General features: G+C 53.5%; 1 protein-coding gene across 2 annotated transcripts in view; it reads right to left on the bottom strand.

Moving 5' to 3' along the window:
* SDK2 (sidekick cell adhesion molecule 2) overlaps nt 1-25,396 on the bottom strand; it is a 264,995-nt gene that overhangs the window by 47,110 nt on the left and 192,489 nt on the right. For both annotated transcript variants that reach the window (XM_053893046.1, XM_053893047.1), the window contains exons 13-27: nt 24,159-24,335; nt 23,773-23,909; nt 23,074-23,221; nt 18,326-18,466; nt 16,663-16,844; nt 16,002-16,117; nt 7,448-7,643; nt 7,146-7,244; nt 6,545-6,736; nt 4,890-5,011; nt 4,138-4,247; nt 3,864-4,014; nt 1,685-1,922; nt 851-966; nt 4-193 (exon numbers count right to left, since the gene is read on the bottom strand). In XM_053893046.1, coding sequence (XP_053749021.1) covers nt 4-193; nt 851-966; nt 1,685-1,922; nt 3,864-4,014; nt 4,138-4,247; nt 4,890-5,011; nt 6,545-6,736; nt 7,146-7,244; nt 7,448-7,643; nt 16,002-16,117; nt 16,663-16,844; nt 18,326-18,466; nt 23,074-23,221; nt 23,773-23,909; nt 24,159-24,335 — 2,315 coding nt within the window. The remainder of the gene's footprint in view (nt 1-3; nt 194-850; nt 967-1,684; nt 1,923-3,863; nt 4,015-4,137; nt 4,248-4,889; nt 5,012-6,544; nt 6,737-7,145; nt 7,245-7,447; nt 7,644-16,001; nt 16,118-16,662; nt 16,845-18,325; nt 18,467-23,073; nt 23,222-23,772; nt 23,910-24,158; nt 24,336-25,396) is intronic.

Here is a 25,396-nt window from a genome sequence, read left to right as displayed (position 1 = left end):
CACCGTCATCCAGCGTCCGCTCCAGGATGGGAGGGTGGCTGGGGCTGCCGTCCCCGATGCGTGTGAAGGCCAGCACCTGGACCTCGTACAGCACGTATTTGCCCAGCCCCGTGAGCTGGGCGCTGCGGGACGAGTTCCCTTCCACCAGCCAGAAGCGGGACTGGGAGTCCGAGTCCTTCTCCTTATACATCACCTGCCAGAGCACAGGGCAGGGGCTGAGGGCCTTGCGCCTGGGTCCTGCCCACCAGCACCTTCCCCAGGCCTCATCCCCAGGAGCGAGGCAGGTGGGAGTAGGGCTGGGGGGCCTTGGGTTCCTTGGAATGGCTCGGCCCGGGAGGGTCATGGGATACGGTGAAGCTCGGGTTCTGGGAGAGCGGAGGACACAGAGGTGCACTCGGCCATGGAGGTGGAAGAGTCTTTAGAGAACATTCAGGTTGGAAAACAGGCCCAGAGAGGGGCGTGACTGGGCCCCGGGTCACAGAGCCAGCAGTGGCAGAGTGGGAACGTCAAGCCACGTCTCCCAACTTGTGGGCCAGGGCTGAACTGAAGTCTGCAGCTTTGGGAGCAGTTACAGAAGATAATGGGAACTGGGCCCAAGGGGCTGAGTACGCCTGGGGCAGCCAGCGTGGCCTCTCGGGGACTCTGGGGGAGGGAGGGAGGGAGCTTCCCCAAGGACCTGGGCCTCCCTGGTTGCCTCCCAGTCCTGAGGGAGGAGTCCTTGGTTGCCATGCCGACCAGAGCACAGGCTCCAGGATCCCCCGTGTATCCACTGCAGAAGGCGGAGACCTGGGCCCCAGGGGTCATGAGGACAGGGCACCCTGGACGGGGCGTCCTGGGATCCGGGACTCACCTTGTAACCTAGCACGAGCCCATTGCGGTCGGCCTCGGGGATCTCATTCCAGCGCACCAGCATGCTGCTGGAGGTGGTGGCCAGTGCAGACACATTGGTGGGGCCAGAGGATGGGACTGAGGGAGAGAAAGGGACCAGACAGGAGCTCACGACACAGTCGGCCCTACACGGGAAGGAAGTGTGGCAGGCAGCGCCCGAGTAGCCAATTATCCTGCAGTGATCCCTGTTGGTTCTGGAACATCACGGATGTTGCTTCTGGTTTCCCATGAGTCTCCCCAACGTTAGCTCAGGCCAGCGTTAGGATGAGACCCCGCTTCCAGCCTGTGCAGCAGTGAAGCGTGAGGAGGGACCGGATGGGGAGGGATGTCCTTTAAAAGGTGTCAATAATCGCCCTCCGCCCCAAGGGGCGAACCACATGTGGATGAATGAGGGCTGCCTGAAGGCTGGGGGTTCATAATCTGTGGGTGACCCCTTGTCTGTTTCTGGAATGTTCTGTAGCTAATCCGACCTCCCCATCTCAGGTTCTTGCAGGCACTACCGGGTGTCAGGGTTAAAGATGAGGGCGGAGAGATGGGCACTTTGCAGGTGCAGACTGCCTGGCTCACCCACAGAGGTGGGGATCCCCCTGATTTTGGGGGCGGCGAGAAGATGCTGGGGGACACGGCAACAACAGAGAGTGTTCTGCCAGGACACGGAGCACAAACAGGAAAGTGAGCCTGGGCCTATTCTGAACAACAGCTCAGCCTTTGTGCCCTTGGAAGGCCCGGAGGGCAGAGAGACAAAGGTGGGGGTATCTCCGCTGCAGGCTGCTGGGAACAGGGGTGTGGCTGGTACCTGACTCCCGGGTCCTGCCCATCACCGTCTGGCTCCAGGGCCCGCTCCCGATGGCGTTGAAGGCCTGGACCTGCACGCGGTACTCTGTCCACTCCTCCAGGTCTTCGATGGTGTACTCGCGCTCCACGCGGTCCTGGACCACGTGGCTCAGCGTCTTGCCGTGGCCGTCTGCCCGGCTGTACTTGATCTTGTAGCCTACCGACTCGGGGTTCCCGTTGTATTCCATCTCTGGGAGAGGCTGCGGGAAGGCAGGGCGGCAGAGCTGCTGAGGCCAGGTCCACCCGGGGTGGCACCCTCTGGCTTGTTCACCCTCTTCCGGGGAGCCCTACGGGATAATCGTGCCCACCGTCCAGCCTGTCGGTGCCCATGGGAGGCGCTCTTGCTGGGTGCGGCTTGGATTGCGTGAGTCTGTGTTTCTGGCGGCTCCCCCATCTCCCCGTCTCTCTGCTCCAAAGAGCCTCGGTCCACAGGCTGCCCACATTCTGACCCACTTCCTCCCGTTCCTCGGCCTCTGCCTCACTCCCTACATTCTCACTGCCTCTTGCCAGGCCCTGCCCCTACAGACACTTAGGGAAGCCGACCAGAGACCATTAAGACAGCAATCGATGGGCCTAGAGCTCACACTTCCTTACCTGCCAGGGAAAGGTAACGGGCCGTGCACCATTAAGAGGGTCTGGAGGTGCCTGGGGCCCCGCACGGTACAGCAATTGCCTTTTCATTCCTCCTCCAGACCCCCTGGGCCTCAGACTCTATAGTCTTTTAGTGTTTGGAAACCTTAAGAAGAGCTGCAGGAGGGAGGCAGGGAGCCAGGCCGGAGGGGGGCCCAGGAAGGGAGGGGGTGGGCAAACAGTAATAGGGGCTGCACGTGCTTGGTGGGGGGGGCCTGCCCGTGGCACGCGGGGCCACTGAACCGGATGGAAAGATCGCTCTGTTCGGCGCCGGCTCCCTGGGAGGGGAATCATAATTAATAACTAATGTTGGTCCAGGACTGATGGTGCCATGAGTTCCTTTTATCCGGCATCCACCTAAGCGAAAGGGAGTAACGGCTTTCTAGTAAATCCCACAGCATGGGGGTTTGCAAAGCTGTGTTTTGCGCAAGTGGTAAGAGATCTCACGTGGAAATAAGACAGAGTTATGTGGCCAGGCTGGCTGGTGATGCGGGGTCAGGCAGGTTCTTCCCAGTGCTCCCTAAGGAGAGGAGCCGGGCCATGTGGTGCTGTTCCCCACGTTTGTTGGTCTCAGAATTCTTGTATGGTCCTAGAACCTCCTGGTTTGCTGCTCTGTGGGGGCAGCGGTCGGAAAAACGCTGTCCTGGAGGAAAGGCATCGGGGAGAAATGTCCCCTCCCGATCTCCGGAAGATGGGATGGCCGTGGGTTCAGTGGTGAGGGCTGTGGATTCTGGGGGCCAGGCTCCCCGGGTTGGGAATCTGAGCCCTGCTCTTAACTACAGGATGTGGGAGGACGTGTGTGGGGGAGGGTACTTGGGTCAGTTATTTGACTTCTCTCTGCCTCAGTTTCCTCATCTGTAAAGTAGGGGCCAGGATCACTCTGCTGTCACAAGCCCGTGGAGAGGGTTCTGTGTTTGACTTTGAGTAAAGCACTCAGAACAGTGCCCGGCAGGAGAGAAAGCCCTCAGCATGTTCGCATTATTACCTTGCGCAGGGTCACCTGGGGTAATGACCCTTCACAGGTAACCCTGACCTGTGGGGATGGTCTCCCTCACCTGCCCGTCGACCTCAGAAGCAACCCTTCACTCTCGAACTCAGTGCAGATGGGACAACTTACATTTGATCCTCAGACCCACCATTTGGGAGCTGTGTGGCCCCGGCCAGTTCCTAACCTCTCTGAGCCTTGGTTTTCTTAGCTGTGAATGTCAATAGTAATGTGTCTTTCACAGGATTACTGGGAGGATTAAATGGAAGGAAACAGGTAAAATGCTTGCCACCTGGTGACGCAGTGTTTTCTAGCTCCTTCTCACATAGGGGATTTGTTCATTTGGCTAAGACTGATGATTGGGCACCTTACCAGATACTAGGTGCAAAGAAAAGAGAAGGGGGCTCTGGGTATTCTGGTGGACACCCCCCGCCCCACCTTTGGTGTGACCTAGGGGCAATGACTTTTGCAGGATGACAAGGACCAAGGAGTCATCTCATCCCCACTGCCCTTGGGGGAGCCTCACCATCCAGCGGAGCCACAGGCTGGTCTCACTGGCCGTGCGCAGGGTCACGTTGGCAGGCGCCATGTCAGGGGGTGCCTGGAGGGTCTGGATCTTTCTAGAAGGCTGGCTGGGTGGGCTAGTGCCCACGATGTTCACCTGGCGCATTCGGAAGCTGCGGTGGGGGGTGGGGAGTGAGCCAGATGATGAGAGCAGGACCTCAGGGCCAAAGCCCGTCCCGGTCTGGGCAGTTTCCGCCCCTGCTCCCCTCCCCCAACGCCGCGTCCTGCCCTGGTACCTGTAGTAGGTGAAGGGGTTGAGCTCGGGCACCTCCATGGAGCGGGCGTCGGGCTCATTGGTGAGCTGGTGAACCAGCAGCCACTCTTCTCCCTCCCCAACCACGCCTACCTGGAAAAGGAAGACACTCTTAGACCTGCCCAGCTTGTGGGGCTGGGATGTTCGGTGCCCCGCTTTCTAAGAGGTCAAGCCCTACCTGCAGAAGGTCTGGAGGGGCGCCAAGCGGGGTCACCATCTTTCCAGGCCCTTAAACATGACTTCAGGTGTGACCCCCCTCCCAAGCCGTCTTGCATCAGAATACGGTGAAATGCTTACTAGAAACCCCCCACGCCAACAGCCTGGCCCTGGACCCAGCCCATCAGAATCCCTTGGGCTGTTACCCAGGAATCTGTGTGTTTAACAAGCTCGCCAGGTGATTCTGCTGTGCACCCTGGCATGCCTCTAAAACCCCAGCTAACTGAGAATCAGAATTTTCTGGGGGTGCAGCGCAGGTGCTGGAGCTTATAATTGTGGCCCGGGGCAGCCAGAGCGGAGACTCAACCACTTACGGTTATGTGCGTGTATGGCGGTCAGGGGAAATGGGGGTGGTACGGGGGACTGTGGGCACTTCTGGTGTGTTGGGCCGTCTGACAGTGGCATATGGAGATGCACCCGGATGTAAATATGCGTATGAGTGGCACTCAAGAGCACGGGTGGGCCCAAGGCCAGGGAGCCGGCTGCCCGGGCTGCAGGTTCCCCCATGGCAGGTTTTACCTGGGCCTCTACCAGCCAGCGGGAGATGGAGGTTTTGCCATCATAGCCTGGCCTGAACTGCAAGGTCACGGAGCGGGGGCCGATGTTGGAAATGCCCAGGTTGGTGGGCGCCCCTGGGAGTTCTGGAAAACAGGGAAGGCAAGGAGATCAGGTGAGGAGAAGGTCCTTCCACATGGAACAGGAGGAAGGGGCGGGGGTGGGAAGGCAGGGGAGGGGCCGTGTGCCACCCTTTCTCTAGAAACCTCCTAGGAAGAGCGGGGCTGAGGCTAGCAGCTCTCCAACAGCCTTCTTCCTGCATTGCAGGCTCTGTGTCCAGACCAGGGGCCTGACACAGCACTGGGGGCTGGGAGGGTCTCTCAGGGCCACGGGGCCACGGGGAGGCTGACCAGGCTAGGAAACAGGAGCTGGGTATGCGAAGGCTTCCAGAAGGAATCCTCCTCTCCGTCCACACCCATTTCAGCCCTCCCAAACCCAACTGAGGCTGAAGAAGACAAGAAGGAGGGGTGGGCACGGGAGGCAGCCCCTGTTTTCTGACCAGAAGCCTTGGGATTCAGGACAAACAGAAAGAGTACAGATTCTGGACTCCAACTTCACAGCTTCCACTCTGGGTGTCTTTGGGGAAGTCACCTAAACTTTCTGTGCCACAGTATCCTCCTCAGTCAAATGGCGATGATGATGATAATATCATCTGCCTCAGGGGCGTTGTGAGGACTGAATGAATTGAGGTATATACAGCACGTAGCTCCAGGCATAACTATTTGTCAGGATTATGGTTATTGTCAGTTGGGGTCGACCGAGTCAGCTCGTTTACCCCAACCATTTCTTGGGGCAGGTTGAGGGACTCTGACCAGGTGTCATAAGCATAACTTACAGATCCAGCCAGGACCATGCGGTTCTCCAGTCCATCTCCCATAGATACAGATGGGGAAACTGAGGCACAGAGGGGCCACTTGACTTGCCCAAGGTCGCAGACAGCTTGGCAGGGGCAGGGCTGAGAGCAGATCTCAGCTTGTTCTTTACAAGCTGTTTAAGATTATTCCCACCTAGGGGCGCCTGGGGGGCTCAGTCGGTTCAGCGGCCGACTTTGGCTCAGGTCATGATCTCATGGTTTGTGAGTTGGAGCCCCATGTCGGGCTCTGTGCTGACAGCTTGGAATCTGGAGCCTGCTTCTGATTCTGTGTCTCCCTCTCTCTCTGCCCCTCCCCCTCTCTCTCAAAAATAAATAAATTTAAAAAAAAACTTAAAAATTATTCCCACCTGATTCTACCCCTTTCCCAACCAACACTTCCACTGGTTGGAATCCCATTTGGACTTTCTGGGGGACAGTGAGACTTCTTTCCCTGAATCAGAGATACCATGGCTTGATTCCACACTGCCCCCCTGGTGTGGGGGGGGCGCGGATGAGACAGGGATGGGGTCCTCTGGGGGACTATGCCTTCTTGAGAGCTGTGGAAGGAAGCAGTGAGCCCACAGAGCCTCCATCCAGAGACCTGGAGCCATGAGAAGTAAGCCCGCTCTGGGGGGAAAGCCAAGGGACCGTGGACCCAAGGCAGGGAGAGCTCTGTGGGAAGAAAGCCAGTTTTCCTGAGAAAAAGGGAAGCCTCTTGGTTAGGAGAACCCCAAGAGGCCAGGAGCCCCTGAGAGGGGGCACCCACCTGGAGGCACCCCGGAAGAGATGGTTGACGCAGACACTTGGCCCTGGCCCTTGGCGGTCATGGCGGCCACCTCGATGGTGTAGGTGGTGAGCGCAGTGAGGCCCGTGACGCGGTACTCCAGGGTCACGTTGGGTAGGTAGTGGGTCACTCGGGTGTTGGTACGGTTATACTCCTCCCAGGAGATCCGGTACCCTGGGGAGAGCCCCGAGTGGTGGCATGAGCTTGGCTGTGACCCAAAGCTGGCTTTGGCCCTCTTCCTCTGCTTCTCCCTTCTTCACTAGTCTGGCAGTTAGACATGCGTTGATAGCAATGGGGCCGAGGGAGCTGGGGACATCGTGCTTGGGGCCCCAGGTGTAACCTCGGTGGAATGCCTCTATTGGGTGGGGACTGTGGGAGGGGGTGAGTTATCATGGCGGCTGCTTGAGGCCTGTGGCAGGTGAGCTGGGTTGACCTGGGCACCGGTGGGCTGAGAGCCTCCTCTGAATACTTTCTAAGAAAGAGTGGCCTGCTGGGAGGTTTTGGACGAGCACTGGTCAAAGGCGGGGGGATGGATCAGATGGCCCTGTCTCACCCCCTGGCTCAGTAACACCAAGATGCCTACCTGTGAGGATGCCATTCTTCTCTCCTGGCTCTTGCCAGCTGACCTTCAGCGAGGTGTCTAGGATTTCACTGAAGCTCAGGTGTCCCACAGGTCCAGGCACTGTACCCCAAAAGGACCCCCACCCCACCCAATGCCAATCAGATCCAGACAGAGGCCACTGTCTTCAAGACGGCCAGTGGTGCTCCAGGGGCACCCCAGGATGGGAAACAAGGGCGGGATCCCCCTGTGCCTGGAGCGCTCAGCCTGGCTCTTGGGTAGGGGAGTGGTAGGGGGCAGGGACAGCAGGGTTGGGCGGTGCCTACCATCCTCATGGGTGCGCACCAGCTGGGGGGTGCTCCGAGGCCCATCTCCGGGAGTGGTGAAACACAGCACAGAGGTGAAATACTCGGTGAACTTCTTCAGGCCAGACACGAAGCCCACGTGGATGCTATCTTGAAAGTTGGGCCGGGCAGTCACCATGGTAACCTCTTCTTCCTGCTCAGGCTCCCAGGCAATCAGCTGGGGAGAGGCCGGCAATTCAGGCAGGGCAGCAAGAACGTTCCAGAAGAGGCCGAGCACTCTCCCACAGTCTGGGCCAATGGACAGAGAGAGTCTAGGAGCCCAGCTCCCTAGGGTCCCTCCTCCCAGGGAAGGGGTGGCCATGCAGCCACTCACAGGCCACGAGCATCTGTCCCTCTGGGAGTTTGCTTTGGGGCACTGTTCGTTCACTGAGCGAACTTGCTCTCCACGAGCGGTCTCTCACGAGGGAGGTCTTTACCAGATCAGCTACAGAACTTGCAGGTTCAGTGCAAAGTGAAAAGGGAGGGTCCCCTCGTTAAACAATTTTTAAGAAATGCAAGGTGAACGGGGGTCCCTCTGAGCGTGGAGCCCACCCTGTATGTTACGGATGAGCTCAGAGAGGCTCAGTGACTCCCACTATAGCACACAGCTCGAGGGCTCTGATTCCAATACCGAGGCTCCTATGGCTTTCTCCCTCTGGGCCGGGCAGGGTCTCCCTTGGGGTCCCCCCGCCACCCAGAGCTGCCTCCTCGGCTACCCCTTTCCTCTAGTTCCAAGTTGGGATTTCAGTCGGAGGGACTGGAGGTGCCTCAGTCGGAGGGACTGGAGGGACTCCACGACCTGGAGGTGGAGCTTCAGCGAGAAAACCCCGTCTGGAGGTTCAGCCTGGCTTCCTGTCTGCCCTCCCTCTGCACACCCCGCCTGGAATGGACGTGCCTCCTGCCTTCCTTTCCTTCTCTTCTTGCCTCTTGAACTGTCCCCTCACACGCCTGGTTTCTGGGCCCTTCATCTGTCTCCAGCAATGACAGCTGGTCTCAGAGAGTTCCTCGTTTATTTGAAGTTGATTAACTAGCAATTAATGGTGAAAAGCAATACTTGATGAGTTTTAATAAGCACCAGTATTTATAGATATAAAACAATACCACACTGATGTCTCCTGATTAACTCGCCCCTATAACAATGCTTCATCTTCTTTCTGTGGCCGCGTGTTTATAAAGGATGTTTTGAAATTTAATTGGTATTGTGAAAAGATAGCCTATAGCAAGTTAATTAGACACTAATTAGACCCTAAAAATACTAATCAGAAATACTAAGTGGCATTTAATAAGTATGTTAAATATCCTCCTTATTGAGGTTATCTTGTTTCATAGCAATTAAATTGCCGAACTTCTTTGGAGTAGATTAAGAAACAAGTTTAATGTTTTAATTTAATTTAATTAATGTAAATTTGAATTAATTACGCCATTAGAATTAATTGTGTGGTGTGTTCCACAGCAAGTGCAAAATCTGGGTAAATATTATTTTATTGGGTTCAGGCCAATTATAGTCACGACCGTTATTTCCGGAAGAAAGGACAAAGAATCTCTTTATAGGTGCCTTAAAACAGTATCACTGGGAACCGTCTTCAAAAATGACCCAGAAGCGCCCAGGGTGACGGCTGGGTGGTTTTCTGAGCGACTTCACCATCTTATGGTTCCAGGCCCGAAGCCCAAGATGGCGGCAGGACCAAGGCTGCTTCAGAATATTTACTCTGCGATGCGAGTCGCCAGTCGTTTAGCTGCGTCTGAAGAGGAGGAGGCTGGGGGTCAGGAGCCTTCTCCCTCGGGCCAGGAGGGCACCTCCTATTCCCTGAAAGGAGGTGGGCTCTGGGCAGCCCCGGGGTGGAGCTCTGCTAGGAGTTCCTACTCTGCATCTGGCCTTGGGGTGAGCCCATCCCCCACCAGTCCCATTGCATCATCGCAGCAAGGACTGGATGGGAATCACTGCCCTGTGCTGTTGCAGAAAGGGAACCGAGGACCACGAAGGTTGGGCCTGGTCGGTGCGCATGGACCGGCCAGGGGCTGGCTTCAGATCTGTGGGCCCACCCCTAGACCCAGGACGGAGGCCTGTCTCTCAAAGGTCCACACAGCTGTTAGGTGAGCATCGCGGTGTCTGTGTGTCTGCTCTCGTTAGCCAGCGTCGGCGTTGATTTACTCTATCAGGCCGTTGGGCTCAGAGTCCAACAGATCGGGCTGTCCTCAGCATGGGTGGGGGGTACGGGAGCCTGCGTGCTGGGGGAAAAGCACCCGATCTAGGTTCCTGGGACAGGCAGCGCCCCCTTGGAGAGTGGAAGCCCTGTCATTGAAGGGTGCTGGTGTCGGAGGCGTGTGTTTATGTGTGGGGAGCAGAATGTGCGTCCAAAGAAGGGAGGAAGAAAAGCAGAACCCAGTGCTGTCACTTACTGTGTGACCCTGGGAAAGTCACGCAACCTCTCCGAGCCTCAGGCTATTACAAGGAGCAGTGATAGCTGTCTTGCCGGCTGCCAGGAGGAGGGATGAAGTGAGTCAATGTGCTACGGGGCTCAGAGCAGGATGGTATTAAATGGCCTGCTAGCTTACCGGAGCTAGCAAAAAAGTAGAGAGATTCTCTTTCCCTCTCCTTTTGTCTTTCCTTCTCTCTCTCTCTCTCTCTCTGCATGTGCATGGGTTCGCACAGAACGTTCTGGAAGGATTCGTAGGAAATTAACAACAGTGTTTGCCAGGAGTGGGGAGAGTTTCGGGGGTGGGACAGAAGCAGGCGTATGAAGAGCTGGAACTGGATGCAGGATTTCTGCCACACATCTATCTTTTTACTTTTGAATCACGTAAGTATATTTCCTGTTTAAGAAATTAAATTCAAAAATTAAAAAAAATAATGGAAGGATTTGGCAAGAGGGGCAAAATTATATGTACGCTTATCCTTTGATCCAGCAACCTCCTTTCTATGAATCTATTCCAAAGTTAAATGTGAAAAATATGAAAAGATATATGGGCACAGAGCTATTTCACTGCAGAAATGTTTATTATAGTAAAAGGCTGGAAACAATCCAAATGTCATCCCTGAGGAGCTGGTTGACAAAACTATGGGAAAGCCACTTGATGGAGTCCAATACAGATGTCAAAAAGGGAACCAGGAATCTCTATACTCCTGTGAAGTGATCCCCAGGATATACTGTAAATAAAGAAGCAGGATGGAAAAAAGTGTGTAGAGAACGCTGCCATTTATCTAGGAAGGAGAGGATACACATGTATATATATGTATGCATTTGTTTATGTTAAAGAAACGAGGGGCTCCTGGGTGGCTCAGTCAGTGAAGCATCCGACTCTTGGTATCAGCTCAGGTCATGATCTCACAGTCGTGGGATCGAGCCCCATGTCAGGCTCTGCGCTGAGCAGAGCCTGCTTGGGATTCTCTGTCTCCCTGTCTCTCTGCCTATCCCCCACTCACTCTCTCTCAAAATAAATAAATAAACTTTAAAAAAAAAGAGAGAAATGAAAAGAAAAACCAAAACAAGCAGGCAAAAAGAAATCAAACCTGTGGGGAAGGAAAGGACCAGAATTCAGGCTGACTTTCTCTGAATTTACTTTGTAGATTTAACGCTGGAACCATGTAAATATGTTCCATAGTTACAGACCGAAGTTAAATTAAAAAATCAATCCCTAAAAATCAAAACCGAAATGAAACAAACGAAGCTAATGATGTATTGAGCTGTAGCGAAATTACACAGAGAGAAACTATTTCCAGAGATTTTGTAGCACAGCCATGTGACGTACATCCCTAGCGGGATATACCCTAGGAAGGGAAAGCACTGCAAATAATCAGACACTATTTTGGACACTATTTCGGTAGTCCCTGCAGTGGTATTACTGTTCTGAAAGTGTTGTGGGTGTTTCTGGGATAAAGTAGACAGGTACTTATGCTGGTGTTGTAGGTACTGGATTTTCAGTGTGGAGCAAAGAGAGACAAAGGCCAATAAGATTACTAAAGATCTTATAGCCCTGAAATTGAGTTGGAAGTATCAGTATGTGTTTTATCAGGAGAAGGAGGAACAGGGGGGTAAGAAGAAGAGGAAGAAGAAGAAGGAGGAGGAGAGGGAGGGAGGAGGAGGCGGGGGGGGCGGGGAGAAGAAGCATTATTTCCAAGCTGTCCATTAACGGAGCCTGAAAATGGCATCCAGTGCTAGAACAAGGAGCACCCCTGATGCCCAGATTTTGGTATCTAACTATCATTTCCTCCTGGAAGGGACAAGGTTCTCTGAAGATGTGGCTGATCCCAGGGACAGTGCAGGAATTGGGGACAGCTTGGACCATCCTGGCAGACTGCAAGGAAGCTATCGGACTGTCGGGGCCCTGTCAAAAGAACTCCCCAACCAAAGAGGCCGACGATGGGTCAATGTGGCATCATCACAAATAGTAATGGCAGTGGGTTGAAACATACCAGATGTGTTAAAAATCCTTAAGTACATAGTAATATACCAAAAACAAGACAAAAAGATGCCCCACTCCCATCCCATGCCCCCCCTTCTAAAGTGACTCATCTGTCACTTTAGAAAATGCTAAGGAGGGGCGCCTGGGTGGCGCAGTCGGTTAAGCGTCCGACTTCAGCCAGGTCACGATCTCACGGTCCGTGAGTTCGAGCCCCGCGTCAGGCTCTGGGCTGATGGCTCGGAGCCTGGAGCCTGCTTCCGATTCTGTGTCTCCCTCTCTCTCTGCCCCTCCCCCGTTCATGCTCTGTCTCTCTCTGTCCCAAAAATAAATAAAAAACGTTGAAAAAAAAAAAATTAAAAAAAAAAAAAAAAAAAAAGAAAATGCTAAGGAATCGCATTCATTTTCCTGAAAACTGGTTAAGTGATGGGAGAGGACTAAACTTTTACCATGCTTTCCCTAGACGAACTGAACCTTCGGGTAACCAAAAAGTTGGTAAGGGGAAACTTCTTTTTACTTGAAAGTGTTTCAGCTAATAAATCAAGGAGAAATTATAATATTTGACTGTCCCCACTTTGCAACCCTACCGAAATAATATATCACACAGGGTGATCAATGGTCACCACACAATAGTAAGAGAGACAGCCAGACTTTATGCCTTCTGATGTAAATGCACAACACCATCTAGGAGGTAATATTTGGAAAAAACAAAACAAAACAAATCATCAAACCTTGAATCTGATCAAGCCTCCAGTTCTAAGTTCCAATTTACTGCAAATATAGTGTTCAGAGGAATGTGTTAAATGACCCCACAGAGAGGCAATCAGCAAAATCCAGGCTGTGGAAAATTCGATAGGGCAAATGATTAAGTTTCTTTACTAAATAAATTACAAGAGAAAGAGAGAGAGAAAGGAGAGAGAGAATCTATAGATCAGCTGAGACCTAAAAAAACCGGACCAATTGCGGTCGTGTGGACCTCATTTGGACCCTGAAGCAAATAAAGCAACCAGTAAAAGAAATGATGTGGTGATCAGGGAAATGTGAACGCTGACCGAATATCTGACGATAGCAAGGGGGCTTGATATTTTTAGGCACAATGATGACAGTGTGGTTACTGTGGTTGTGTTTTGAACAGAGGCTTTATGCTATTTCTCTGCAGAAATATTTAGGGAGGAAAGGATACAGTGGCCTGGGATCTGCTTAAAAATATTCCAGGGGAGAGGCAGAGGGTTGGGGAATAGAAGGAACACGTTTGATCACGAGCCAGTAATTGCTGACGTCAGGATACACTGTGGTCTTCTAAAGTCATTACGGTTTTCCCTCTACTATTGTAGATGTTGGAAAAATTTTAACAATTAAAAGGCGAGGGTGGGGGGAGTCCATTCTCGTTGGAGGTACACAAGGGAAGGGACAGGCACTGCTGTTTTCCTCCCTGTGATACCGAAGGCCAAAGAAGAAACAAAATGCCTGCTTATATCCATTTGTACTTAGAAAAAAAAAATCAAGTTATAGTTACCATTTTACCATGAACGCATAGGACACATTTTCTTTTTAATGCAAGAAAAGGCATAGGCTCTGGAGTTTCAATCTGAGCCTCTGTGGCCTCTTCCCACTCAGTCTGGGCCTGAATTGCCTGAACTGTCCCGGCCACTTGCACCTGCCTTAGAAATCTGCAGCCCAGGGGCACCAGGGGTGGCTCAGTCGGTCGAACGTCTGACTTAGGCTCAGGTCATGATCTCACAGGTCATGAGTTCGAGCCCCGCGTCGGGCTTGCTGCTGACAGCCCGTCAGCACAGAGCCCGCTTCAGATCCTCTGTCGCCCCCCGCCCCGCCCCTCTCTCTGCTTATGCTCTCTCTCTCTCAAAACAAAAAAATAAATAAATCATTTAAAAAACCTTTCAAAAAAAGAAGCAGCCCAGCCCTATCCTCCCCGCCCCCAATTTGTGTAAGAAAACTCAGAATTGGCAGCAAGAAGCTAATTGTTCCCAGCTCAGCTCGTCGGCACAGTGCGAGCCTCCCCTTTTCCCTCCGCTGCCTCCCCCCAGAGTCCCAATTAGGAGGCTTTTCCAGCCAGCCAGGCAGCCCGCGCTGCGAATGTTCAGCTGCAGCTCCCTGCCCCAGGACGGCCCTGCTCGGCCCTGGCGCCCTGCCTTCCTGGGAGCAAGAGGGCTGTGGCAGGGGGAGCCCCGGCTCTGGACCATCCCTCCTTTGTTTGCAACCCCAACAGAAATGTCTCTTTGCGGTTTAATCTCGGTCCCCTTTCTGGCCAGCCATCCCCAGCTTGCAGTAGTAACAGCCCAGGCTGCCAGTCCTAGGGATCGTCTTGGCTGTTCCACCCACGCAAACGTGCAACAGAGGGAGCGCGGGAGCCTTCTGGAAGTGTCCGCGGTCACCAGGAGGTCACCAGGTCTCTGGCCCCAAGCCGGAGCCTGCAGTGCCTCCCCTTCACGGCCTGCCCCCTGGTGGCCCACCCCTGACATGCGCTGCCTCCCCTCCCGCATCTGGAGGGAGCCCACCCCATCCTCCCACCTGCTGTGGGGCGGGGGGGCACAGCCGTAAACCATGGTGTGGACCGCATACTGTGCAATCCACCTGCAGTTTTCTTAGTGGGGGTTGGCATGGGGTGAGAGCAGAGACCCAGGTGTGGGATCAAGGTCTGGGTTCCAGGAAGGGATCGTTGAGATCCCAAATTAAAAAAAAAAAAAATTTAATGCTTATTTATTACGAAGAATTTTAAATGTTTCATTATTTTTGAGAGAGAGAGAGAGGCAGAGTGTGAATGGGGGAGGAGCAGAGAGAGAGGGAGACAGAGAACCTGAGGCAGGCTCCAGGCTCTGAGCTGTCAGCGGGGAGCCCGACGCGGGGCTCGAACCCACGAGCTGCGAGATCATGACCTGAGCCGAAGTCGGATGCTTAACCTAGCGAGCCACCCAGGCGCCCCGGAAAGTCCTGATTTTTAGCACAGTTACAAAGATAGCAACTACAACAGCTGCTGTTATTATCGCTGTTATTAGTTGCCACGGGCTGAACCGTGTCTCCCCTCCCCCCCCAAATTCACACGTGGATGTCCTAACCCCCAAGACCTCAGGATGTGACTGTATTTGGACAGAGCGTCTTTAAAGAGGCAAGAAAGTTCAAATGAGACCATTAAGGTGGTCTGTAGTCCAGCAAGGCCGGCGTCCTTCTAGGAAGAGGAAATCTGGACACACAGAGGAAAGACCACGTGTGGACACAGGGAGAAGGTGGCACCTGCACGCCAGGGACTGAGGCCTCGGAGGGACTCAGCCCGTCGACACCTTGATCTAAAACGTGCAGCTTCTGGAACTGGAAGGAAATCCATTTTTGCGGCACTTGGTTAGGAAAGCCTGATCAGACGAACACATTTCCACCACGGCCACTATCATTTTCTGAGCGCTCGTTAATGTGTTTGTCACTGTGCTCAACGAATTACTAATATCATCTCATTTAATCCTCACTCCACCCCAAGGGACGGATGTCATTATCATCCTCCCTCACAAATGAGGAAATGGGAGTTTATTTTGGGTTTCCAGCAGCTAGAACAGTTTGGATAGGAGGGCTCAGTAAACATTCATCGAAGGAGGGACGCTCAGACAGCTTATAGGACTTGTCCAGGGAGCCAGTAAGGGGCACAGCCAGAGCCAGGATCTTAACCACATCTGTCAGGGTCCTAGTCCTGTGCCCTTAACCATACTCTCTGTGGGGTCAGGTACATTATGCCAAGGACGTGTGTCCCAGCAGGATGCCTGTTAGAGCCACAGCTTGGCGGTAAGAAGTGGATTCCGGATTTTTCTGAGGCCATGGCTATGCCCAAGTGTTTCTGAACCCGAAACGAATCTGGTTTCGTTTATACCCTAGTCTCACCGAGAAAACTCCCAGGCACTGGGTCACAGACTGGGCAGTGTCCAGACCCCCCCGCCCCCCCGCCCCCAGCCTGGAAGTGGCCTTAGAGAGAGCCTGTGAGCCCTTGGCCTTGACCACGCGTCCTTTGTTTGGCTCGAACCAATGATTTCGAACGGACGGGGGGATCCCTCCCCTTTTCCCCTCCTCCTCAGCCCCTGGCCTCCCTTGGAGAATCCCCGGGCCTCCTCTTGGGGCCAGGAGGGGCCTCACATACCTTGTAGCCCTGGTTGATGCCGTTGATGAACTGGGGGCTGGGGGCATTCCAGGTGAAGCGGATGGTCGTGGAGTTGGTGGCTTCTGCATGCACGTTGCCAGGAGGGACGGTGGGGACTGGAGGAGAGCAGAGGTGCGGGCAGCGGCGGGGGGGGGGGGGGGCGGTGCAAGAGAGCACGGTCAGTCTTGCCCGGTTAAGCAGAGCAAACACAGGGATGGGGTCTGCAGACTCCGCTTCGCCCCACCCCTTCTCCCCCCTTGCTCTGTGGACTTAAGACATCCTCTTTCTCTAGATTAGTGTGGGTTTAATAAAACTCGCCTGACCCATTTCACAGGCTACCAAGAAACAGAAGCGAGGGCTGTGAAAATACTCGGGGAGGTTTTTATGTACGATACTCCGTGAGCAGTCTCGTGATCCTGTGGTGGACTGCGTAGAAGGTCCCTGTAACCCGGAAGCTTCTGCCGTGCTCGTGCTCCCCCCAACTCCTCTTTCCCTCAGGACCCTCCCACCCTGCAGGGTAGCCAGGGGCAGCGGGCAATAGCTCGGGACTGGATACAACAGGTGACACGGCTGAGGCAGGACGGGACAGGTACAGGACCGACAGGTGCGAGCCTGGGAGAGAGAGAAGCACCAGTCCTCCGTGGTCACAGTCCCCACCCACCTCCCTGCAGTGTCCACTCGGTGACTTTGCTGCTGTAGACACCCAGCCCGGCACTGTTGTAGGCGGCCACCTCGATCTCGTAGTTGGTCCAGATGATGAGGTCCTCCAATAGCAGGTTGTTGACATCGGCATCCGTGATGTTCTTGAACTGGTACCCGACAGGCAGCCCGGCCAGGCAGTACCTGAGGGGCGGAAGGCAGGATGTGGTGGCTTGGAGTCAGCCTGCTTGGCACGTGCCCAGGAAACCGGGTGTCACGGTGCGAGCGTTCCATACCCACGCTGTCCAATATGGCAGCCATGAGCATATACGGCTGTTGGGCACTTGAAACATGGTTGGCACTGGGAACCCATACTTTTATTTCCTTTATAGTCAAAACCACAGGTGACCAACGGCCATCTCCCTGGATAGCACAGGCCTAGTGGAGGTGTCTGTTCTTTCTGATGGGGCAGGACGCTGGGGAGATGGCTACATGACCACGGACAATAAGAGTTCTGGGGAGATCACACTGGCCTCACCTTGGAGGGCTCACTGATGGAGGGCCAAGTCCAACCAAAGGTTGGGCTCATTTTCTTATACCCTCCAAAACAGTGGCTCCCCTTTTGACGGTCATTCACTTAGGTGAAGGGAAAACACCTGAGGCTACCTACTTTGCCAATTTCGACCTTCCACTGGAAGAAGAACACACGGTAATAAAGAAGTGGGGTCTGTTCAGGCGAAATTTTGGAGGCTGGATAGCCTCTACCCATTTTTGGAAAATCAGAGGCCTCAAATTATTTTGATGTGTTACAACACCCCATAGCGGTGGTCCTCAGAGTCTTACCCCGCATCAGAACCCCCTGGAAGGCTTGTTAAAACACAGGTTTGCTGGGCCCACCCCGGAGTTTCCCATTCGGTAGGTCAGGTGTGGGACTTGAGAATTTGCATTCAAATCGATGCTGCTGCCGGCCTCAGGACCGCCCTCTGAGAACCACTGCTGATTTGGGGTCACCAAAAGCTCACGACAAAATGAACCGATAATGGAGCAAACTCAACAATAACTTCTTGCAGAGAGCGTAAGCCTATAGGAAAAGGGACATGCCTTTTGCAGCCAGCCAGAATTCAGAACATTGGTGAATGTTCAGTAACTTCCATTTATGCTAACTTTAATTCACAAAACCGAACTAATAGCACTTAATAACTCAGTCTGAGGTTATCAGGGACGTGCCCTTGGTCAAGGGGAGACAGAAAAGTCTATATAACTGGGCTTCATTTGGCAGTAAGGACCAAAGAAAGGAGGTCCACTTTTTGACCAGTTCTTGACCCAGTAGTTGGTTTCAGCTGGAATATTTTTGGTTTCCTGGGTGGTTGGCCCCTTGAATATGTACCTGTCTCCCTGGGCCTCTGGAGCCGTGACATGTGGCAGACTTGCCCACCCATACAGCCTTGAGGACACTACACTGTACCCCCTCCCTCAAGCATTCCCATTGGTTTCCAAGGCTCTGCCTTCTGGAAGTTCTTCTATATGTCTAACCCAAGTCTTTCATAACACAGTGAAGGCACTTCTTGTTGCCGGGCCCTCGTTAGATGGGGAAAGACCCGCCGTGACCTTGCTGTTTGCCAATCCACGTCCGACCCTCCCCTTAAGTCTGGGCTGCCCTACCTTTCCCGGGATTGGACGCCTACCTAATGATGTAGCCCTTGAGAAGGCCGTTCTGGTGGCTCTCCGGAGGCGGCTGCCACTGGATCATGATGGACTGGTTGGTCCGGCCGCTGGCGATGACGTTCTGTGGAGGGGCCGTGGGGGGTTCCTCGGGAAGGGAGACCCTGGATATAAAAACGTCAAGAGTGGGTGGGATGGGTTGCTTGGGTGGCTTAGTTGGTTAAGGTGTCTGACTCTATTTTGGCTCAGGTCACGATCTCACGGTTCGTGAGCTGGAGCCCCACGTCAGGCTCTGCGATGACTGTGCGAAGCCTGCTTGGGATTCTCTTTCTCCCTCCCTCTCTCTGCCCCCTCCCCTGCTCGCATGCCCATGCCTGCGCTCTCTCTCCCCGCCCCTCAAAATCAATAAATAAGCATTAAAAAAAGAGTGGGTGCAGGGGTGCCTGGGTGGCTCTGTCGGTTAAGCGTCCGACTTTGGCTCAGGTCATGATCTCACGGTTCGTGAATTTGAGCCCCATGTTGGGCTCTGTGCTGACAGCTTAGAGCCTGGATCTGGCTTCCAGTTCTGTCTCCTCTCTCTGACCCTCCCCCGCTTAAGCTCTCTCTCTCTCTCTCTCTCTCTCTCTCAAGAATAAATAAACATAAAACAAGAGTGGGTGGGCTTTTCTACTCTTAGTCTTGATGGCAAACACAGGAGTTTAATGGGAAATGAGGAGGCTGCTTTGTTCCTGGATGACTCTGCACAACTGCTGTGTGCTTTTGGGCAAGTCACTTAACCTCTCTGAGCTTGTTTCTTTATCTTTTAAAGGAGTATAATAAAGCTCCACCTGTCTGCTTTATAAGACTGGTTGAGGTTCAAATGACACCATGTATATATATGAATATTTTTAAAACACTATAGGGGCGCCTGGGTGGCTCAGCTGGTTGAGCGTCCGACTTTGGCTCAGGTCATGGTCTCACAGTTCGTGAGTTCAAGACCCGCGTCGGGCTCTGTGCTAACAAACAGCTCAGAGCCTGGAGCCTGCTTCAGATTCTGTATCTCTCTCTCTCCCTCCCCCTCCCCTGCTCATGCTCTGTCTCTGTCTGTCTCTCAAAAATAAATAAATGTTAAAAAAAATAAAAAAAAACCATTATAAAGCCCCAGATGTGTGTATTTTCTGTGCAGGAAAGGGACCTCGGCCTCAGCTTCTCACGTGCCAAAGAAGCTGCTGTTGGAGATGATGATGTCATAAGTGACCAGGAATGTCAGAAGCAGGGATGTTTTTCACTTCTCGGTTGCAAGCTGTAACTAGGTTTCCTTTTCTGACCAGCTGGGCCCAGGGCTGGGGACGGGCAGGCCGGGCGGGGCTGGCGAGGCGCGTGCGCGAGCCCAACGCCCGCTTCCGGAAGCGAGTGCCACTGCATTGCCTCCTCTGGAGCTGCCAGGGGACACGGCGTTCCACCGGGGTGCCGCAAAGCTGACACGCATCCATTAAAAGCAAAAGTTAATTATTTTTGATGGATGTCTCTCCCTTTCAGCTTATTTTTATGTTTTTGCTTTCTGACGGGAGCTTTGCAACGTGTACCGCACACTCCCACGTCTTTGTAAAGCCCGCAGCGAGGGCGATTTCACCTTTTTCTTTGTGACTCAGGGCTGTTAGTATGAGGATTCATCAGGAAGATGAATCAGGGTTTGAAATGAAGCCTGAAGACGTGGAGAAAGTGTAGGGTAGATGTCCCAGCGCTTTGAGGCTTTCTACTGTTGGGATCTTGTAGTTCTGAAGGGCTGGGGCCGTGTCCACGTTGTTCCCCGAACCACTGATGGACCACACACAGCCTGGCACATAGTAGGCGTTCAATCAGCAGCGAGCGAATACATTCTCCTGTAAGTGCCCTCCTGTTAGCTGCCACCTCTCTCTCCTGTGACGGTGTCACCACCCCTGTGGCATCCCCCCAGTGAGAACCAGAAAGACTTAAGCTCACTGGAACTGTGGCAAAACCGAACGATTGTTTTAAGCCAGAGGTCTGCATACGCACACCTAAGAGAATCCTTTAAAGAGCCAAGTACGTTCTTGGCTCCCTTGTAAACTATCAGTTGACCGTATACGTAAAGGTTTATTTCTGGGCTCTCTACTCTGTTCCATGGGTCTAAGTGTCTATTTTTATGCCAATATCATGCTGTTTTGATTACTACAGCTTTCTAGTATAGTGTGAAATCAGGAAATGTGATGCCTCCAGCTTTGTTCTTTCATAGGACCGCTCTGGCTACTCAAGGTCTTTTGTGTCTCCAAACACATTTGAGGACTGTTTTTTTCTTTTTCCTAATTCTGTGAAAGACGCCGTCGGAATTTTGATAGAGGCCGCACTGAATTTACACATGGACATTTTGGGTAACACGGACATTTTAACGATATTGATTCTTCTCAGTGGGGAAAGGAAAGTCTCTTTAATACACGGTGTTGGGAAAACTGGACAGCCCACATGCAGAGGAATGAAACCGGACCCCTAGCTTACACCAGTCACAGAAATTAACTCAAAAACGGGGTGCCCGGGTGGCTTGGTTGGTTGAGCGTCCGACTCTTGGTTTGGGCTCCGGTCATGATCTCACGGTTCATGAGTCGGAGCCCCGAACGTCAGCCTCTGCGCTGACGTCATGGAGCCTGCTAGGGATTCTTGCTCTCTTTCTCCCTCTGCCCCTCCCCCACGTGCGCGCACTCTCTCTCCAAATAAATAAATAAACTTAAAACATCGAATCAGCTGGAAATCTAAAGGAGAACAACGAAAAAAAAAATTAAAGACTTAATCGTAGGACCCTAACTTATCAAACTCCTGGAAGAAAACATAGGGACAAGCTCTTTGATGTTGGTCTGGGCAGTGGGTTCCAGGAGACGACACTCAAAGCACAGGCAATAAAAGCAAAGATAAGTCAGTGGGACCACAGGAAATGAACAAGCTCCTGCACGACAAAAGAAACAACCAACAAAATGAAACGCTAAATCTGCAAACCATATATCTGATAAGGGGCTAATATGCAGAATATATAAAGAACTCATACAACCCAATAGCAATAAATAAATAAATAAATAAGTAAGTAACCCAAAAAACCAACAACAAAAAACCCCCAACCCGAATTAGAAATAGGCAGATCTGAACAGGCATTTTCCCCACGAAGACACACAGATGACCAACAGGTGGGTGAAAAGGAAATGTGAATGAAAACCAGTGAGGTGTCACCCCACACCTGGTAAATCAGCTGTCATGGAAAATCGAAAAGACAAGACAGAACAGGCATTGTCAGGGATGTGGAGAGAAGGGAACCCTCGCGCACTGTGGGTGGGAACGTAAACGGGTGCTGCTAGTGTGGAAAACAAAATGGCGGCCCCACAAAAGATTAAAAAATCCATCCACAGGATGGGGCGCCTGGGTGGCTCAGTCGGCTGAACGTCCAACTTCAGCTCAGGTCATGATCTCGCGGTCCATGAGTTCGAGCCCCGCGTCGGGCTCTGTGCTGACAGCCCGGAGCCCGGAGCGTGCTTTGGATTCTGGGACTCTGGCTCTCTCTGCCCCTCCCCCACTTGCACTCTGTCTCTCTCAAAAATAGAACAGACATTAAAAACAAATTTTTAAAACATCCATCCACAGGAGATGAACACAGGATCTCGAAGATCTGTCTGCATGTGGAAACACCCTACGTATCTGTCATTGGATGGGTCCATCAGGCAGATATAGATGCATACGATGGAATATTATTCAGCTATGAGAAAGAAGGACCATTTGCACCGACAAACACTGTGCGATCTCGTACGCGGGGTCTACAAAAGCTGAATTTAAGAGAAACAGAGAGGAGGGTGGTAGTTACCGAGAGCTAGTGAGGGAGGGACATGGGAAGATACTGGTCAAGGCTACAGCCTTCTTAACAAATCCTGGGGATCTGAAGTATAGCCTGGGGATGATAGCTGAAAATGCCGTATCATCTACTTAAAAGTTGCTCAGAGAGGAGGTCGAAAGTGTCCTCACCACAAAAAAGAAATGGATGTGTCAGCTAACGCTGTGGTGCTGATCACATGGGAACATACAAGTGTATCGAATCAAAACACTGTGCCTTCAACTCACTCACACCGTGTCACATGTCAATTAGAATCCCAATACATCTGGAAAAAATGAAGAGAAACATAAGAAAAGGAACGCTTTGGTGCATGGGATTTGTGTCACCGTCACTCTGGCCCCTTGTTGCATGGCTTCTTTCTCCCCAGAGGTGACCACCTGGTTACAGGACTTAAGTGGCCAGAATCAGTCGCCTCCTACGGAAGCGGGTATTACCGGGTGATGCTCGAAAATGGACGACCCTCTGTTTTTCCTCAATTTTCATCATCTTTAAAGCAGCCTCGCCGAAAGCTTAACCAGACCTGGCGTCTTGCAAGGCACTGGATACGGACATCTGTCACGTGCACGTAACAGTGACGGCGGCCGATAGGGGAGGCAGAGCAGAGCGAGGGGAGTCTTTGAGCTCGCTCGGCTCCCAGTGAGAGGGACCATTAAATCGGTGCTGATCCTGCCCCGGGCACTGCTCACGGCACCTCCCCCGGGTGACCTTTCACCTTGGCGGCCTCCCTGTGAGGCAGGTGTGAGTGATGCTACCCCTTTCGACAGAGGTGGACACCAAGGCCCCCAGGATCTGCACACAGCGGGCCCCGCGTGGCCATACTGGTCTCGGCCGTAGGCAGCCCCCCTCAGCCCCGCCGGCCAAGGGGGTCGCCGAGACCCACAGGGCGAGAGCACCTGCTCCCCTCACCTCTCCGTGTCCTTGCTGAACTGTCCCTTCCCCACGTCGTTGACGGCACAAAGACGGAACTGGTAGGAGCGCGCGGGCACCAGGCCCTTGACCATCACGGAGGTAGCCTCGGGGTCCACGCTGGCCAGGAGCACGGTCCAGGGGGCATCTACAAGGACAGAGGGTGGAGGCAGAGGTGGACATCCCGGGGGCCGTGTTCCTTACCCCCAGCCCCGTTTGGGCCAGCAGAGGCGCGCCTCCCCCAACTCAATCCGGCAGAGGCTGGCCACGTCATTTTCCCGGGTCCCCTTAGCCCACGTGTCCCAGGGGGTTGGAGGGTCCTGGGGAGGGAGCAAGGACTCATGGGAACAGAGATGGCGGGTGTCTTTTCTATCTTTTTTCTCCCCCCCTCGAATCGATGAGCTCCAGGCAAACTGTATTGAAAATGCCCCTGAAACAAGGCCTGTTAATTCTGCAGTTCCCAGTCTGGAGGCTAAAGAAGAAAAAGAGTCGCCACGGCCTTGGAGGCTCTAGAGAGGCAGGTCCTGAGTCCCGCACCTCACAGACATGATCTCATTCAACGGCCACAGCGGCCCGAGGAGGCGGATGCCATCGCTCGTTCTGCAGGGACGCGGAGGCCTCCAGAAGGTCTGCTCAAAGGCAGAGAACTGGGACGTGGGGGAGCCCGTGCCTCCGGCTGGCTGCGGCGGGAAGCCTTACTGTTCTCTGACATCTCCAGGACGTAGCGAAGCAGGGGGCTGTTGCCGTCGAAGGGCTTGGCCCACGTCAGGTTGATGGCCCGCCTCTCCGCTGTGCTGAGGGTCGCCACAGGGCGCTCGGGGGCGTGGGGCAGCTGCCTGGGGGAGAGAGGTATGGCGGGGCGGGCTGTGAGGTCTGGAGTCAGGTGACACACGGGCACCAGGGCTCAGACTGAACTTCGAGATGCCTCAGCCGCCAAGCTCGGCCTTCGGGCCGGCCACCTGGAGGCTCTGCTCCCTGGCTTACGGGCCTACCTGTCCTACCTGTTCCCAGACTCCTCTGCTCTTGACAGAAGGCCTCACTGAGCTGCGGTTGTGGGTGGGGGCCCAGGCAGGCTGCCCCCTTACCTGACGCGCAGGTGGGCACTTCGAGAGTCATTGCCCCCGGCTGAGAGCACCCGGCAGGTGTAGGTGCCGATGTCCCCCGACCACGTCTGCGAGATGTGCAGGGAGCCGTTTTTGTCGAGACGGATGCGGGGGTTGCTCTCCATGCCCAGGGTGGCCCCATCCTTCTCCCAGACGTACCTGAGAGTAAGAAGAACCAGTCAGTAAAGAGAGGTAGGGAACTAGGGGGTGCTCAGCCCAGGGCGGGTCTGGAGGAGAGTTCCAAAGGCGGCAGAGTCCCCCCCCCACTTCCCCACCCCCCTCACCCCGCCCCCCTCCCCGCCCCGGGGCTGGTCTGGGGCCGGAGCACGGTGGGCACCCCATCAGCCCCCAGCCCACCGTCCCCGAGGCAGGTGCTCCGTCCGGGAGGGTTAGCACACGAAGCCGTCACACCTCTATCTCAGGTCTAGGTCAGAGCCGTGTTGCTTTTGGCCAGAAGCGACTGCCAAGCAGCCAGCACAAAAGAGCCGGCAAAAGGTAATCTTCCGAAGAGGTTAAAAGATTACAGCTGGAAAAAGAATTAACGTTTCCGCACAGACTGCATTTTGGAATTAGTTTTATGAGGGGAATCATTAGATCAATGCATCACTGTGACAAATTGACTTCAGTGTCCAAAAAATCACTTTAGCTTCGGTCAGTCAGTACAAAGGGGGACTTGAGAAATTACACACACGCCCGGGCCTGACAATAAGAAATATCCCCTCTGGAATGATTCTTGAGGAAATACAACTATTACTGTCAACATAACGTGGGGTGCCAGCTCCGGGGAGCACGTCCTGCTGTTGCCCCCCAGCAAGGTTGGCCAGGGTGCTGGGAACAGGATGGGGACTGAGCCGCTCTGTACATGACCCATCACTCGCTCAGCTGGGGACAGGGTGGCCTGAGCCACAAGGATGCGAGAGAACTCTCTGTGTTAGAGAATGCAAGTTTGCTAGGGAGAATGAGCCTGTAATATTTTAAAGCTAGGTTTAAAAAAAAAAAAATCAGGGAATTGCAAATACAAATAGGAAAAAAAAATACAGGAAAACCGAGCTTTCCCATAATGGGTAACCATGATTAACAGCTGAGCATATACCTTCCAGACTTTTCCCTCCTGCCCCAATGGGCATGGTACCACAGTGTTTCTATGTTCTGGATTCAGATTCCCTGGTCAAATGTTGCCTTGGCCACTTACCAGCGTTTGTGATCCTGGGTGTGTTTAT

The sequence above is a fragment of the Panthera pardus genome, unplaced genomic scaffold (genome assembly GCF_024362965.1).
Source record: "Panthera pardus isolate Hobbes unplaced genomic scaffold, ASM2436296v1 HiC_scaffold_3, whole genome shotgun sequence".
Lineage (NCBI taxonomy): Eukaryota > Metazoa > Chordata > Mammalia > Carnivora > Felidae > Panthera > Panthera pardus.
This window is presented reverse-complemented; position numbering and strand designations above follow the sequence as displayed.